Source organism: Esox lucius, chromosome 13, assembly GCF_011004845.1.
Source record: "Esox lucius isolate fEsoLuc1 chromosome 13, fEsoLuc1.pri, whole genome shotgun sequence".
In the NCBI taxonomy this organism is placed as follows: domain Eukaryota; kingdom Metazoa; phylum Chordata; class Actinopteri; order Esociformes; family Esocidae; genus Esox; species Esox lucius.
This window is the reverse complement of record NC_047581.1, coordinates 10383420-10396818: the sequence shown is the minus strand read 5'-3', so window position 1 is coordinate 10396818 and position 13399 is coordinate 10383420. Positions and strand designations below refer to the sequence as shown.

Genomic DNA, 13399 nt, shown 5'->3' with positions numbered 1-13399 from the left:
CCCTGATGTCAGATGATTATCTTTTACCTACAGAACATCGCAAATGCCATCCGAGAGATTAACCACAAAGCTAAGCCAACAAAGCAATCCAAAATATCTCAAATTTTGCCAGATTAAGACAGGCGAATAATGTACTTGGTGGGCATAGCTATAGCCATTATTGTTTCATGTTAAAATGACGCTCCATCACTGCTATGTTTGTCTCAACGTTAGTTTACTGCTGTCTTCTACAGGGTTTTTTATTGGAAGCATCACTCACTTTACTGCCAGACTCGAATGGCTAGTGGAGGGTTTAACTCACCATCCGCACAATCACAAACTCTCCAGGGATCCGCGCAGTATATCTAAGTCACACTCACATGCACACACTCAACACACACGCACACATTCACCCACACGCACATGCGCTTTCGGCCCCAACTGTGGACCCTGGTCAGAAGTGATTGTTTGTTTATTTATATCCTGTTGCCTTAAAAACATGTACATTTCAAATTTCTACTTGTCTGAACTTTCTCGCTTTCTACTAGATCTAACTGACTGCACTGGTTGTAAAGGCATAATAACTGAAGGAAAAGAAGTCCCATTTTCCTCCCAAAATACTGTATATTTTTGTCCTGTAATTCAACAAGACAGCTGGACCTTCTCAGGGGGCTTGGCTGTGCTGACCTCACACAGCTGCTCATCCTTCCACTCAGGTTGCGTGTGTTTTTGTGTTTGCATGTGTGCAGCTTGCGTCATCTCTCCAGCCGATGTCGAAGAATGATACCAAGCACTTTGGGTAATTCTTCATTGTATGCAGACCTTATTACAGTGGTATTACATATCCAATGAGACTGTACTGAGGAATGTAAACCACTGGGTAATATTTCATTGTACCTTTACTTAAAATATTCTACTATAATTGCAGTCTATAAGGATATAAAATCAAAGGCATCCAAGCGTGCTTGTTACAAATGTAATTGATTATATCCAGGATCATAATTTTGTGGCCTGCATTAACTTCCTGTTTTAGCCAACTGAAAACCAACCACCTCGATGACTTCACTCTGTTATAAAACGCATTGCAACCATTTTTGTACTAGAGCAAGGACTTTTGTACCTGTATTCTCCTTACGTAAAGTTGATGGAAGGCCATAGAATTGTTCAGTTTATTTGTTTCAGTGAAGGAGGAAATCTAAACATGATTCTGAGAATTGGGCAATTTAAATGAATGATGTTAAAACGTGTCATCTCCAGATGTTGACATTACATTTAATTGCTTCTTCACATGTTGATTAATCTAAAATATGACTTATTATGGATATGGATATATAGGGATAACAGTTGCAGTATCTTGTGGAGGCTGTGCGACTGGATCCAAACATCTGGGCTTCTGGACAAATTTGTGCGTTGTTGCCATGAGATAGAGCATGCAGTCCTGTGGTCACCAGGGAAGCAAAACCCATAATAAAGATTCTCATATGGAAATAGGTAGCAACTTGTTTCAGAAGTGCAATGACTTCTGGAAAAGTCTCATTTTCTATTGATTTATTGATATTGAGTTTATTATTTTAGTACAATTTGAGACAAGGAATGCTGTGTAGAAAAATACATGTTAGGCACTTCATACATTCTTCTTATCTCACTGCTGTGTCACGTTTCATCACAACAATTTGGTTTGAACGTTTATTTCTAGGAAGGATGCAGGATCATTGGCATCCTCATTTGGTTTTGACGAAAGCTGAAATACCTTTCTTGAATGATTGATTATTTTCTGAAAGAGGGCCAATAGGAAACCCTTTGGTCAACATTTAGATTTAAACCGTTCAGTATCAGATAAAAAATTACAATGTGTGGAGACCACTATATTTTTGGCTACTATTGGTTTCTATATTTATTTTGATGCGTTGCATGCTTTGCTGGACAGTAAAGTGGTGAAGGGGTGTACTGCAGCAGTGCCCATGCACTGGGGGCAACAGCTTAGACCACTCCACTGTTCTACTCTGGTTCTCAATATGTCTGCAGCATCTTTAGGATGTTGAAAACATTGTCAGCAACTCAACTAACTGAAGTGAGCCGCCACCCATGAACAAGGCTTAGCACTCAAGCTAAGCGGACAGAACACGGAGCCCAGGATCTGAAACACAAGAAATGTGTAACCTATTGTTCAAAATGGATGTGTAACGAATTGTAAGAATTGTGGGGAAATGAATGTTATGTAGTACACAATTTGTTTGCATACACCACAAAAATCAGGGACCTGTTTTGGCTTGTGAACCGTGAGTCAGTCATTTTTCTCACCTAACACGGACAACTAAGGTTACGTCCATTTATCTCAAATCTGAATTGGGCCTGAAGAGAATTAAGATGGAGACTAAAAGAAAAGATCAGTCGGTATAACTAAAAAAGGTTTATTAACAATGTAAAATGACGTATAGATTTTTATTTCAGCAATGACTACAGTACTGTACCTTCTCCATGCCCTACACATTTAGCACTATTATCAATAAGCAAGACCCATGCTGAGTCTCCACTGGCCACATGGACTGCGCCATACGGAGGGAGACGCCAACCTGCTTACGCCAACCAAAACTTTGCCACATTATCGTAACTTGGAAAACAATTCAGAGCACATCGCTTAGAGAGTATGTGTATATACAAGTCTAACGCCTCAATGTCTAGATAGATATTGTATGTGCAAAGATGTTTATCTTTTCTTGTATCATATAGTATATTTCTCATTGGAGATAGAAAGTAAAAGCTGGATACAGGTTTTTGGTTTATGGAAGACTAAATAAAGGTTAGTACAAGAAGAACAGCAACAAACAGAAAACAGAGCGAAATACAACAGACCCAGTGCACAGACTTCCTCTGCTCAGGAGAAGCAAAGCTCCACACCTATCTAGCAGTGTGTCAATATATTCTGCAGGTGTCGTACTTCAATGACAGGTCATACGGGTAAAGAACTGCCATACACGGCAAGTGTCGTACTTGGAAACATTGTTTTCTTTGAGAAACTTAAAGATCCTGTTGTGTCCCACACACAAAACATCAGACAAACTAAATGACTCGTTAACCAAACAAAGGGAAAATCAGCTGCAATACATTTAAAATATATGTTTATGACTTTTCGTTTCATTACATTGCAATTACAATTTATCTTTGTATTACAAAATAAAATTATAAAGTGGGGTAGCCTTTTCAACAAAAAAGAGAACTGTATTGGATATTGGAAATGGCAGTAATAGATTGGTGGGAGACACAGGTGGTGAAGGATTGTAGTTAATGGTGTCTTTGTTGCTGAAGTAACACTTTACTAAGTCCATTAAAGTGTCATAAGCACATTGTGAAGTGTCATAACACATAACAAGACGTACAATGCTATTTCTGTTACGGGCACTGTTATGACTGTCAAAATCTAATGACACCACTGTATGTCATGATGCCAATAAATGTATTGTCATGACAGGCAAATATAAGGAATTTCATTTGATGTACAGTACCAGTACATAAAATGTTTGGACACACCTACTCATTCATGTTTGTTTTTTTTGGCAATTTTCCACAATGTAGAGTTATAGTGAAGAAATACATACTATGAAATAACACATACTGAACTCATGTCGTAACCAAAAATGTGTTAAACAAAAATGTGTATGAAAATACATTTCATATTGTGTATTCTTCAGTATACATCCGCTGCCTTGATTACGGCTTTGCACACTCTCTGCATTCTCCCAACCAGCTTCATGAGGTGGTCCTCTGGAATGCTTTTAAATTAACAGGAGAGCCTTGTTAAAAGTACATTTGTGGAATTTCTTTCTTTCTTTTTTCTGTTTTGTGTTAGGTTGTGTATACAGAGGGTGACAAGGTAGGGTGGGTTTACATAAGACCATCCTTCTGTCTGTACTGGAGTCTGTACTGGAGTCCATATAATGGCAAGAACAGCACAAATAAGCAAAAAGAAACAACAGTCTATTGTTACTTTAAGACTTGAAAATCTGGAACATTTCTAGAACTTTGGAAGTTTCTTCAAAAGCAGTCAAAAAACCATCAAGCACTATGATGAACCGAGCTCTCTGGAGGACTGCCACATGGTTTGGGATAAGTTGGACTGCAGAGTGAAGTAAAAGCAGCCAACAAGTGCTCAGGAAATGTGGGAATTCCTTAAAGACTATTGGAAAAGCATTCCAGTCGACTACCTCATGAAGCTGGTTGAGAGAATGCTAAGAGTGTGCACAGCTGTCATCATAGCAAAAGGTGGCTATTTTGAAGTATCTTAACTGTGAATGCATTTTCATTTGAATTTTTTTTGGCTACTACATTATTCCATGGGTTATTTCATAGTTTGGCTGTCTTTCCTATTATTCTACAATGTGTCCAAACGGTTGAGTGGTACAGTATATGCTTTTATAACATGTTTGTCACATTTTGGTATCTTATGACACTTACAGTTAGCTAATGACACTGTTTTGGACGTCCCATAAACGACACTTCAAGTAAAGTATGACTGTGACCACCTTCCACCTAGGAGGCCCTTAGCTGGTTACCAGGCAACAGAGCCCAAAGAACCGCCTCTTCCTCTGTCTGACCAATGGGTAAGGAGTCAGGTTCAGCAAGCTGCTGTCATCTGGTTCAAAACACAGACAACACAATAACATGTTCAAACTTGCGTCAGTTTAATGTGTATCTAATTCACACAAGGCAATTGGAAGCATTGAACGTGTGTTCCTGTTGAGGCCCTACCTTGGTTCTTCAGTGGTAAAGGCATTGTCTCCCTGAGTTTGCTGAGAAGGTTCTTCATTTCTCTCATGTCCCTATGACATTGTATATATACATACATGGAGTTAGATTAGGTTTTAGCATTGCATCCAGAATGACATAAGACAATTAAGCAACAAGGCCTTGTCATACATTGTCAATAAATGCCACTCCTAAGAGCGTTTCTTATGCATGATGCAACGCAAAGTGCCTGTACATAGCATTTAGCCATCATATATATTGATAAAATACCACAAACCCCAAGAATCCTTATTGTAAACTGGTTACATATGTGATGTCATAACCTTTTGTATTATAAACTATTCAGACCTGGGGTATTTGGTCTTGTATACCACGGTTTTGCCCCCATCAGAATTACAGGATTCAAACCACATGGTTCATAATTAAGCAATTAGGCATGAAGGGGTGCGGTATATGGCCAATATACCACAGCTAAGAGCTGTTCTTAGGCAGGATGCATCAGGGAGTGCCTGGACAAAGCGCTTAGCTCTGGTATATTGGCCATGTACCACAAACCCCCCCAGATGCACTGCAATTATTAACAGGTTACCTATGCAATTATAGCAGCAGAAAGGGCTGTGATGTTACACCTGTGGTATACAGTCACATACCACTGTTTTCAGCCAATCAGCATGCAAGATTCAAAGCAGCCGGTTTATAATTGGGAATAACGCACACACAGATACACAGTGTACACACCTCTCTGTATTGTCTATATCTGTGGTGATTTGCCAGCATTCCATAGGGGAGGAAGAGGTGTCTTCCAGAATAGGGATGTCTGAGGTCTCATCCAGCTTGTTGTCAATCCTAGGTGGTCCACAGGAATCCTTCCCTAGAACACACACACTTATTTAAAAGCAGCAGTGTAATGGTAATTCAGTGTAATGGTAATTCTTTTTTTTTTTTAAAGTAAACCCTGAATCGTACTTTAAAACGTGTTTGTCCTGTGTAAAGCCACGTTTCACGTGAGCTATAGATGCCCCATTTCATATTCATAGACCTTATCTGAATCTATCCTAACAATATATAGGCTTCATTTTACAGCAGACATCTACTACCTTTCCTGTGGAGTTGGAGGGATCCCAGCAGGCAGACAGACTTAAGCATCTCCGTGATGTACATTTCCAGACAGCACTGTAGCTGGATGAAGAGCCTGCAGATCTCAGGATGGATCTCTCCATCCTCAGGTCTGTGAAGCCAATACACAAATGCCTGTAAACACTGGGGATTACCCATGAGGAATGATAATGCTCCACTGTCATTACATTTTTTATGTATACTAGTCCTTCACCACAAGGAGGTCCTTAAAACATATATACAATAGAAAGAATGATATGCAGAATAATAAACCAAAGAGTCCTTAAATCAACACAACATAAATTACACAACATTGAACATTCCCCATTAATATCATTAAAGATTCAAATAAACAACAACAATGTATTCAGGCAAACGACAAAACTGAAAGGGAAAAGAAAGTGAGTATTTCCATTTCTTCCAATATGGCATCAGCCTATTTTATAACTGAAGATCTTTAGGATAAACTTTGGGCAATGTGGGCACATGATTCTTTCTTCCAGAAGCTGTATGTTCTTCACAAGAATTAAGTAGGAAATGTGGGGAGAGACAGAGTGGGTATTTAAATATAGAAATGTGCATGTTCTTGGAACATAAGTTTAGCATGACACTTATATTTTTAGTCCTTGGCTATAGCACAAGGACCAGGCTCTAAAAAGAAAATGAAGCATTTTAAGTGAATTTAAGAAGTTTTCATGATTTTTTTGCCTGAAATGGTCAGTCAAATGAAAAACAATTTTTAGAGGTTCATGTTTTTTTAACTCATAGCCAGTGTCATTGAATCATTGCATATTTGTATCTGTGGCCAAAGCAAACTTATGAAAGAAAACTCCTATATCAAACAGACAGTTTTAAAAAAAATACTTTCTATTCCAATAAAGAACACGATATTGGCACATCTGCTGAGCTGGCAACTAGAGATCTATTCATATATACCCAAGTATATATGTTCAGATGATTCAGCTGTAGGGTAGTTTCACTCTATAGAAACAGAAAAAGATTACTTTTAACATATTAACATTTTGGGGAAGGAAAATTACTTGTAATATATCATATTTCATAGAAATCTGGAACACCAGGCACTCTCAATAAACAATTTAAATTTTTGGCAATGAGGCCATTCATTGACTTTCCCAGAGCTTTCCCAGAGCTTGTGGAGGCCCTTTTTAGTTAGGCCCATGCACTTTGAAGAAAGTTGCTATTCTAAAATGTGCACAATTGTTTACTACCACTAGCAAACTGACTGAATCTCCAGTTGTTCCTGTTGACTGCAGACATTGAGCTTGAGCAAGTCTGCATTGGCTCATTAAACTAGACATAGCTTCCTTTGTACTGGACACTGTTAACGTAGTGCTTACGGAAGCAAAGAAAGCAACTCATTGCTAGAATTCTGATCCATTTCGTTCAAGTATTTTTTACATGGGGCTTTCCTTGTCAAGCTGACTTTTTCCTACAAAATTTGTGCCAAGATCTTTGTGTGCCAACATGCCATTCCTTATCATTACATAAAGTGGCAAGGAGTGGCATGATGGCACAAACAGACTGGTACCCAGGCTAATCTGTAACTGCTGAGAGAATGTTTTTGTGTGTTAATTGGATTTGTCAAGCATTAAATGCTTCTTACATTCCTCACAAAAACCCACAGTGCTCTTTCTGTCATCAATCAGCTTTGTGTTTCCTGTGAGAGTGCTGCTAGCTGGCTAAAGTACTGCCGCCATCAAAGCCATCCTGCTGCTTCTCAGGTTTCCTTTGGCACATTGGATAGTCTCGGCATTACCCACACAGAGACAGAATAACAGACAAGACAGAAAGACAGACAGAGACAGAATGATAGACTCGCCGACAGACAGTTATGAGAACAAGGTTGTAGTTTTGGGGCCCGGGTTGGGTTCTTAAAATGTAGTTTCATGGCAGTACTCTGTTGCGTGGGAGTTAAGAGACAGAAAGACACCAGGTCCAGTCATGCTGTATGATTCATGCTAACACAGCCATGCCGTCACAGGATGCTCCATGTTCTCTGACAGGGGCCTAGGCTGTCACACGTGTGTCGCTCACTGCTTCTGCATATGGAACTAAGGCCCTGTCACACGTGTAACATGCACTGAAGGATACACATTCAGAATTTCCTTCAAGGACACTGCAAGAGTATGAATTATTGAATGGATGGATAGGTTAAAGCCAGGAGGTTCACTGACCTTCACATTAAACCATTCGTTTTCATAAAGTAAAAAACATCTCTGGTGAAATAGAAAAGGCAATGCTATATTTATGGGTAGTATACTAGATGCTTTTCACAGAGGTGTATGTTGAAGATGCTCATGGGAATACAGTCAGAACCCATAAAAAACAGCAGGAATTTCAAAAGAGTACACTACAGGAAGCCATTAGTGTGACATCTATACATCAGAAGTGAAGACGCTGGACATTTGACCATGGTCATGGACCCTCTATGCATACTCTCTGTGAGGGTACAGCCCCTTACTCTCCAGGCACAGATATAAATCTCTGGTATATAAGACTAAAACAACAACTTTTATTTTTTTGCCAACATCCATCAAACTCCTTAGTTTCCAATTTGTATTTGTCTATTATGTTTAGTGGTTACATTATGTCTAGTATGGTTACATTATGTCTAGTGGTTACATTATGTCTAGTATGGTTACATTATGTTTAGTATGGTTGCATTATGTCTAGTATGGTTACAATATGTCTAGTATGGTTACATTATGTTTAGTATGGTTGCATTATGTCTAGTATGGTTACATTATGTCTAGTATGGTTACATTATGTCTAGTGGTTACATTATGTCTAGTATGGTTACATTATGTTTAGTATGGTTGCATTATGTCTAGTATGGTTACATTATGTTTAGTATGGTTACATTATGTCTAGTGGTTATATTATGTCTAGTATGGTTACATTATGTCTAGTATGGTTACATTATGTCTAGTGGTTACATTATGTCTAGTATGGTTACATTATGTCTAGTATGGTTACATTATGTCTAGTGGTTACATTATGTCTAGTATGGTTACATTATGTTTAGTATGGTTGCATTATGTCTAGTATGGTTACATTATGTCTAGTATGGTTACATTATGTCTAGTGGTTACATTATGTCTAGTATGGTTCCATTATGTTTAGTATGGTTGCATTATGTCTAGTATGGTTACATTATGTCTAGTATGGTTACATTATGTCTAGTGGTTACATTATGTCTAGTATGGTTACATTATGTCTAGTATGGTTACATTATGTCTAGTGGTTACATTATGTCTAGTATGGTTACATTATGTCTAGTATGGTTACATTATGTTTAGTATGGTTACATTATGTCTAGTATGGTTGCATTATGTCTAGTATGGTTACATTATGTTTAGTATGGTTGCATTATGTCTAGTATGGTTACATTATGTATAGTATGGTTACATTATGTCTAGTATGGTTGCATTATGTCTAGTATGGTTACATTATGTCTAGTATGGTTGCATTATGTCTAGTATGGTTACACTGATTGCTCATAGTCTATCTGCCCAGGCATGCTTTTCTGTTCAATGTTGCTTTGCTGTTTTCCATATTTCCTTTAATCAACCTGTCCCGACACATGAAGTCTCATCTCCGAACATATAATTTATGGGATAGATTTGATTTGGAGAGAATTAACAACTATTTTATATAATTGGAACTTAAAAATAAAATTATTTTTGTTGTAAATTGCGCTGTAGGTAAAAACAAAATGTAACTCAACCCCTCTGGTTTGAAGAGAGGTTAACTGCCTTGCTCAAAGGAAGAACAATACATTTAATTTCCATTGTCAACTCTGGGATTCGATCTGACAACCGTTTGGTTCCTGGCCCAGCACACCTACCTGCTGCCCCTTAAAAAGGTACCAATAACCTTTAATGATAACAAGTCTTACTGTAACCAGCAGCGAAAGACCAAAGAGGTAGGTTATACTTGAAAATGTCATTGCACAGGCAAGATTGGCACTGAGTTCCATTAGTGTCTGAATCAAGAATTCTACAACACTATAGGACTCTGCAACAACTCTTGGTTAAGGATAGCAGGTCACCAGAGATGAAGATAACCCACTAAACTGTCAAATGCTCTCAACAGGCTCTTTCCTACCAGCACCCAACCCTGTCTTTTTTCTCTGGCTCTATCTGTTTTTCTCTCTCTGTCTTTCTCTCCGTCTTTTGAGCATTATTCCATTACTTGGGTAATTTTTCTGATCATTCGAAATTGTGCATTTCGACGTTCCAATTGCAACTCTGCAGATCAGAGACGAATCCGAAAACAAAGGCTGAAAGCCAGTATAAAAGCCATAGTTAACGAATTAGAAATTAGAACTATGGAAAGTATAATTAGCGTCAGACTCAATGCATCCCATAGAAAACTGCAGTTGCGCCTCTTCACTGATATTTCAAAGCACACGTCTTTCTGTGTCAGGTGTCTATGAGACCGCCCCAACGTTGTCCTTCAGAACCAAGGACAGCGACCGCTACTTACCCCGAAATTACAGACAGGCTCTGGTGAGCAGCTCTCGCCATCTCGCAACCTTTCGTTTGAGTCTTGTGCATTTCTGCCCGTAAAGAGGGACAGTCGACGGAGATCTCACCAATAGAGATGACCAGTTCACGGTACAGGGCTACAAGCGTGTTAAACTCCTGCACGATCTGGAAAAAAAGAAGAATAACATGATTTAATATTTAGACCTCGAATATAGTGTTTTTTCCCTCTTAGGAACCATATCAACACCTCGTAATAATCTTCCCCTATACAGGTTAAATATAGGTCAAGCAAGACAAAGCAGACTACTGTAAACGTACCTACCATCGGGGAATTATAATTTCACCAACATGCGGACACTTCGTAATAGGCCAACTTGCGACGGCAGTTGTCAGAACAACATATTACAATGTATGTTAATTAGAGAAAGGCAATAATCATGCGAGTGGTGGGCATCTCCATGCTTGTACAATGGCACAATGAATACGTAGCCACTGCAGTTTCAAGAACTAGGCTGCCAACCCCAGCAATGTATCACTATCCTGCTATAGACAGCAAATCTCCGGCTAGGGACAGCAACCCTGCGCCTTTTACTCCCTAATTACGACAAAGCGTAGCTTGAAGATATTGACAGCCATTTCTAAAAAGACATTGATCCCCGGATAGGGGTGTTATTGAAATCAAACATGATTATTTATGCCTTTGTACCAAAACATATATACAAAGAGAGATGTTGGGATATTAGGCCAACACTATGGTATGACAACGAGACTGCACCTGTGTTAAACGAATTAACGATTAACTGACTACAAGACTGTATACTAAGTTCGGCAATGTGCATTGTACAAGAGGTTTGAATCCTTTAGATGGGACGAGCATTTTCTATTCTACCAACGCTGGAGACTCCTGAAGCCTTCTGCTGTTCTTTCCGTGCTGAGACTCATTGACGTTCACTGATGTATGAGAGAGGAGAGAATACATATGGACGGTTCTGCCAGCACCTGTCAAATCCGGGACCGTCTGTGTCCATCAAACAGACAACTCTGTAATGTAGGCGATTTTTGGTGATCATCCCAAATCATCATCCGTGGTGCTTTCAACACTAGATACTCCAAAATACAAACCGCACCATCACAATCAGTGATAAAGAACGGGTGAAAAAAACGGGTCCATTTGTCTTCTCAGCAACAATAGCAATACAAATGCTTATCATTTTCACCAGGCAATTTAAAAAGAGAGTGTTGGGAGCATGTGTAATTTGTTGCACTTTAAACAGCAAACATCAGTGCAAATAGATTAAACCAGTTCAAGAAACAAATAAAGAAACGGTGGATGAATGCACTACTTAAGCTACATCATTTCCTGCAGAGGAACTAAGCACTAGTCTACCTTTCGCAAGCTCCATACCTACCATTCTGCAGTCAGCCACCGCGCGCTGGGCTTTGCGGCTGCTCTCCGTGCTCTCCCTCCTCTCAGGGTCTCGGTAGGGAACCTTGCCGATATGGAAGATGTTCCCGGCGGATCTGGGGCGGTTCTTGCGCCCATTCGGTGCAGAACTCATGCATACACATCCACTAATAAAACAGCTTTTATACAAAATTGTGTTTTATCAATATCCCTACCAGCTACCACCAGCTATTCACCGATATCCAATTTCTACCTGATCTAGGCTACTGGGTGTCGATATAGTTCCAGTAGGCTATATCCTAGAGGAGAATAGACAAGTTATCTGTGGTATAGTGGTGCTAACTCTCCTTCTCCCTTCTGTCTAAGAAAAAGCTGATATTTCTGCTGGCAGACTTAAAGAGCGCAGAAGCACCGGATGAGCGCTCGCAATTCCTCTCCGCATTGCCTCGACTGCAAAGGAGGCGCGAGTCACCTTCACTACTGCTGACAGTTAATGGTGTAGGTAGCCTGTACACACACCCGACCCGGGGTCCAGCTAGCTGAGGTGTCTTTCGTCGCGCACCGCAGCGGTGATGGTCGGTAGAAAGCAATCGCATTCACTGGTATTCACCAAATGCAACCATTTCTTATTCTTGCGCGTTTCCATTAAGCACTGATAAGAAGGCTTGACGAGGGTCTTCGGCAGTGTAGCCTATGCAAACACCCTTTTAGTAACGCAAAACGTGGCCACGCGTAAAAACAGAAAAAGAAGCAATATAACTTGATGCAATTATAACACTTGCTTCATCATTACAAGGAACAGAGATGAAAGCCTTTCCTGGTTGCCAATATGACGAGTTTGCTCCCAAGGTCTTTTTCTTCGAGTGTCTCCACCGGAGTGTATCTCGGTAAGGCAGGAGACGAGCAGTTGCTACAGGCCTGACGTGGCTGGCAACACTGCACACCCATAGGACAGGAATACTAATAAGACCAAGCAAACCAGACCCCTTTGATATAGTCTAGCCTAGGTTCGAGGAAAATGTGTATTCTCATTAAATAGCGTAAATATAGCCCAGTGTAGGCATAACATGGAAAACAACAACTAATTGTATAACTAAAAAGTCATCAATGGTAGGCTTATATGTCTAACACAGTTTATAGGCTAGATCGAACATTCATATAGGCCGAATTAACGTGTGTTTCCGACATGCTCAAATATAAGTATAAAAAGGACATACCAATTTGGTCTGGAGCTTTGTATGTCGAGCTATGGGCTACATTATAAAATTGCAGTGCCCAAAGTGCTATAACACTGTATGCACCTGGAAGCTTAGGCTACATGGGCTACAGGCTAGTTTTCTGCGCTGTCCAAGTGCTGAAATATATATAGTGCAGTGGGCTACACTGCATACTGTCTAGCCAGAAAGTTTCTGCTTTTTAATTTAACATCCATTTAAAAAATATATACAACAAAAGTCACAACTACCTATATTGGTTTCGTACTTTGTGATTTAAAAAAACATTCTTAGACCTGCTTGAAATGGGTTTGCATAGAACGTTTTTTTAATGCGTCTCGCACTCTACTTTTAAGGATACGCGACCGTTTATCACCAAGGAGACACGTAAAAGTATGCAAAAGAGGCAGTTCTGCGACAATCATTAGCAA

At 39.5% G+C, this 13399-nt stretch overlaps 1 protein-coding gene across 1 annotated transcript; it reads right to left on the bottom strand.

The window, feature by feature from the left end:
* Nucleotides 1-2374: 2374 nt before the first annotated feature.
* On the bottom strand, nucleotides 2375-13144 carry rgs7bpa (regulator of G protein signaling 7 binding protein a). Its single transcript, XM_010892445.4, has 6 exons — nucleotides 11759-13144; nucleotides 10348-10514; nucleotides 5820-5950; nucleotides 5461-5593; nucleotides 4726-4796; nucleotides 2375-4609 (listed from the first exon to the last, which is right to left on the bottom strand). The coding sequence occupies exons 1-6, from the start codon at nucleotides 11906-11908 to the stop codon at nucleotides 4518-4520; spliced, it is 744 nt and encodes a 247-aa protein (XP_010890747.1). The 5' UTR covers nucleotides 11909-13144; the 3' UTR covers nucleotides 2375-4517.
* Nucleotides 13145-13399: the final 255 nt, after the last annotated feature.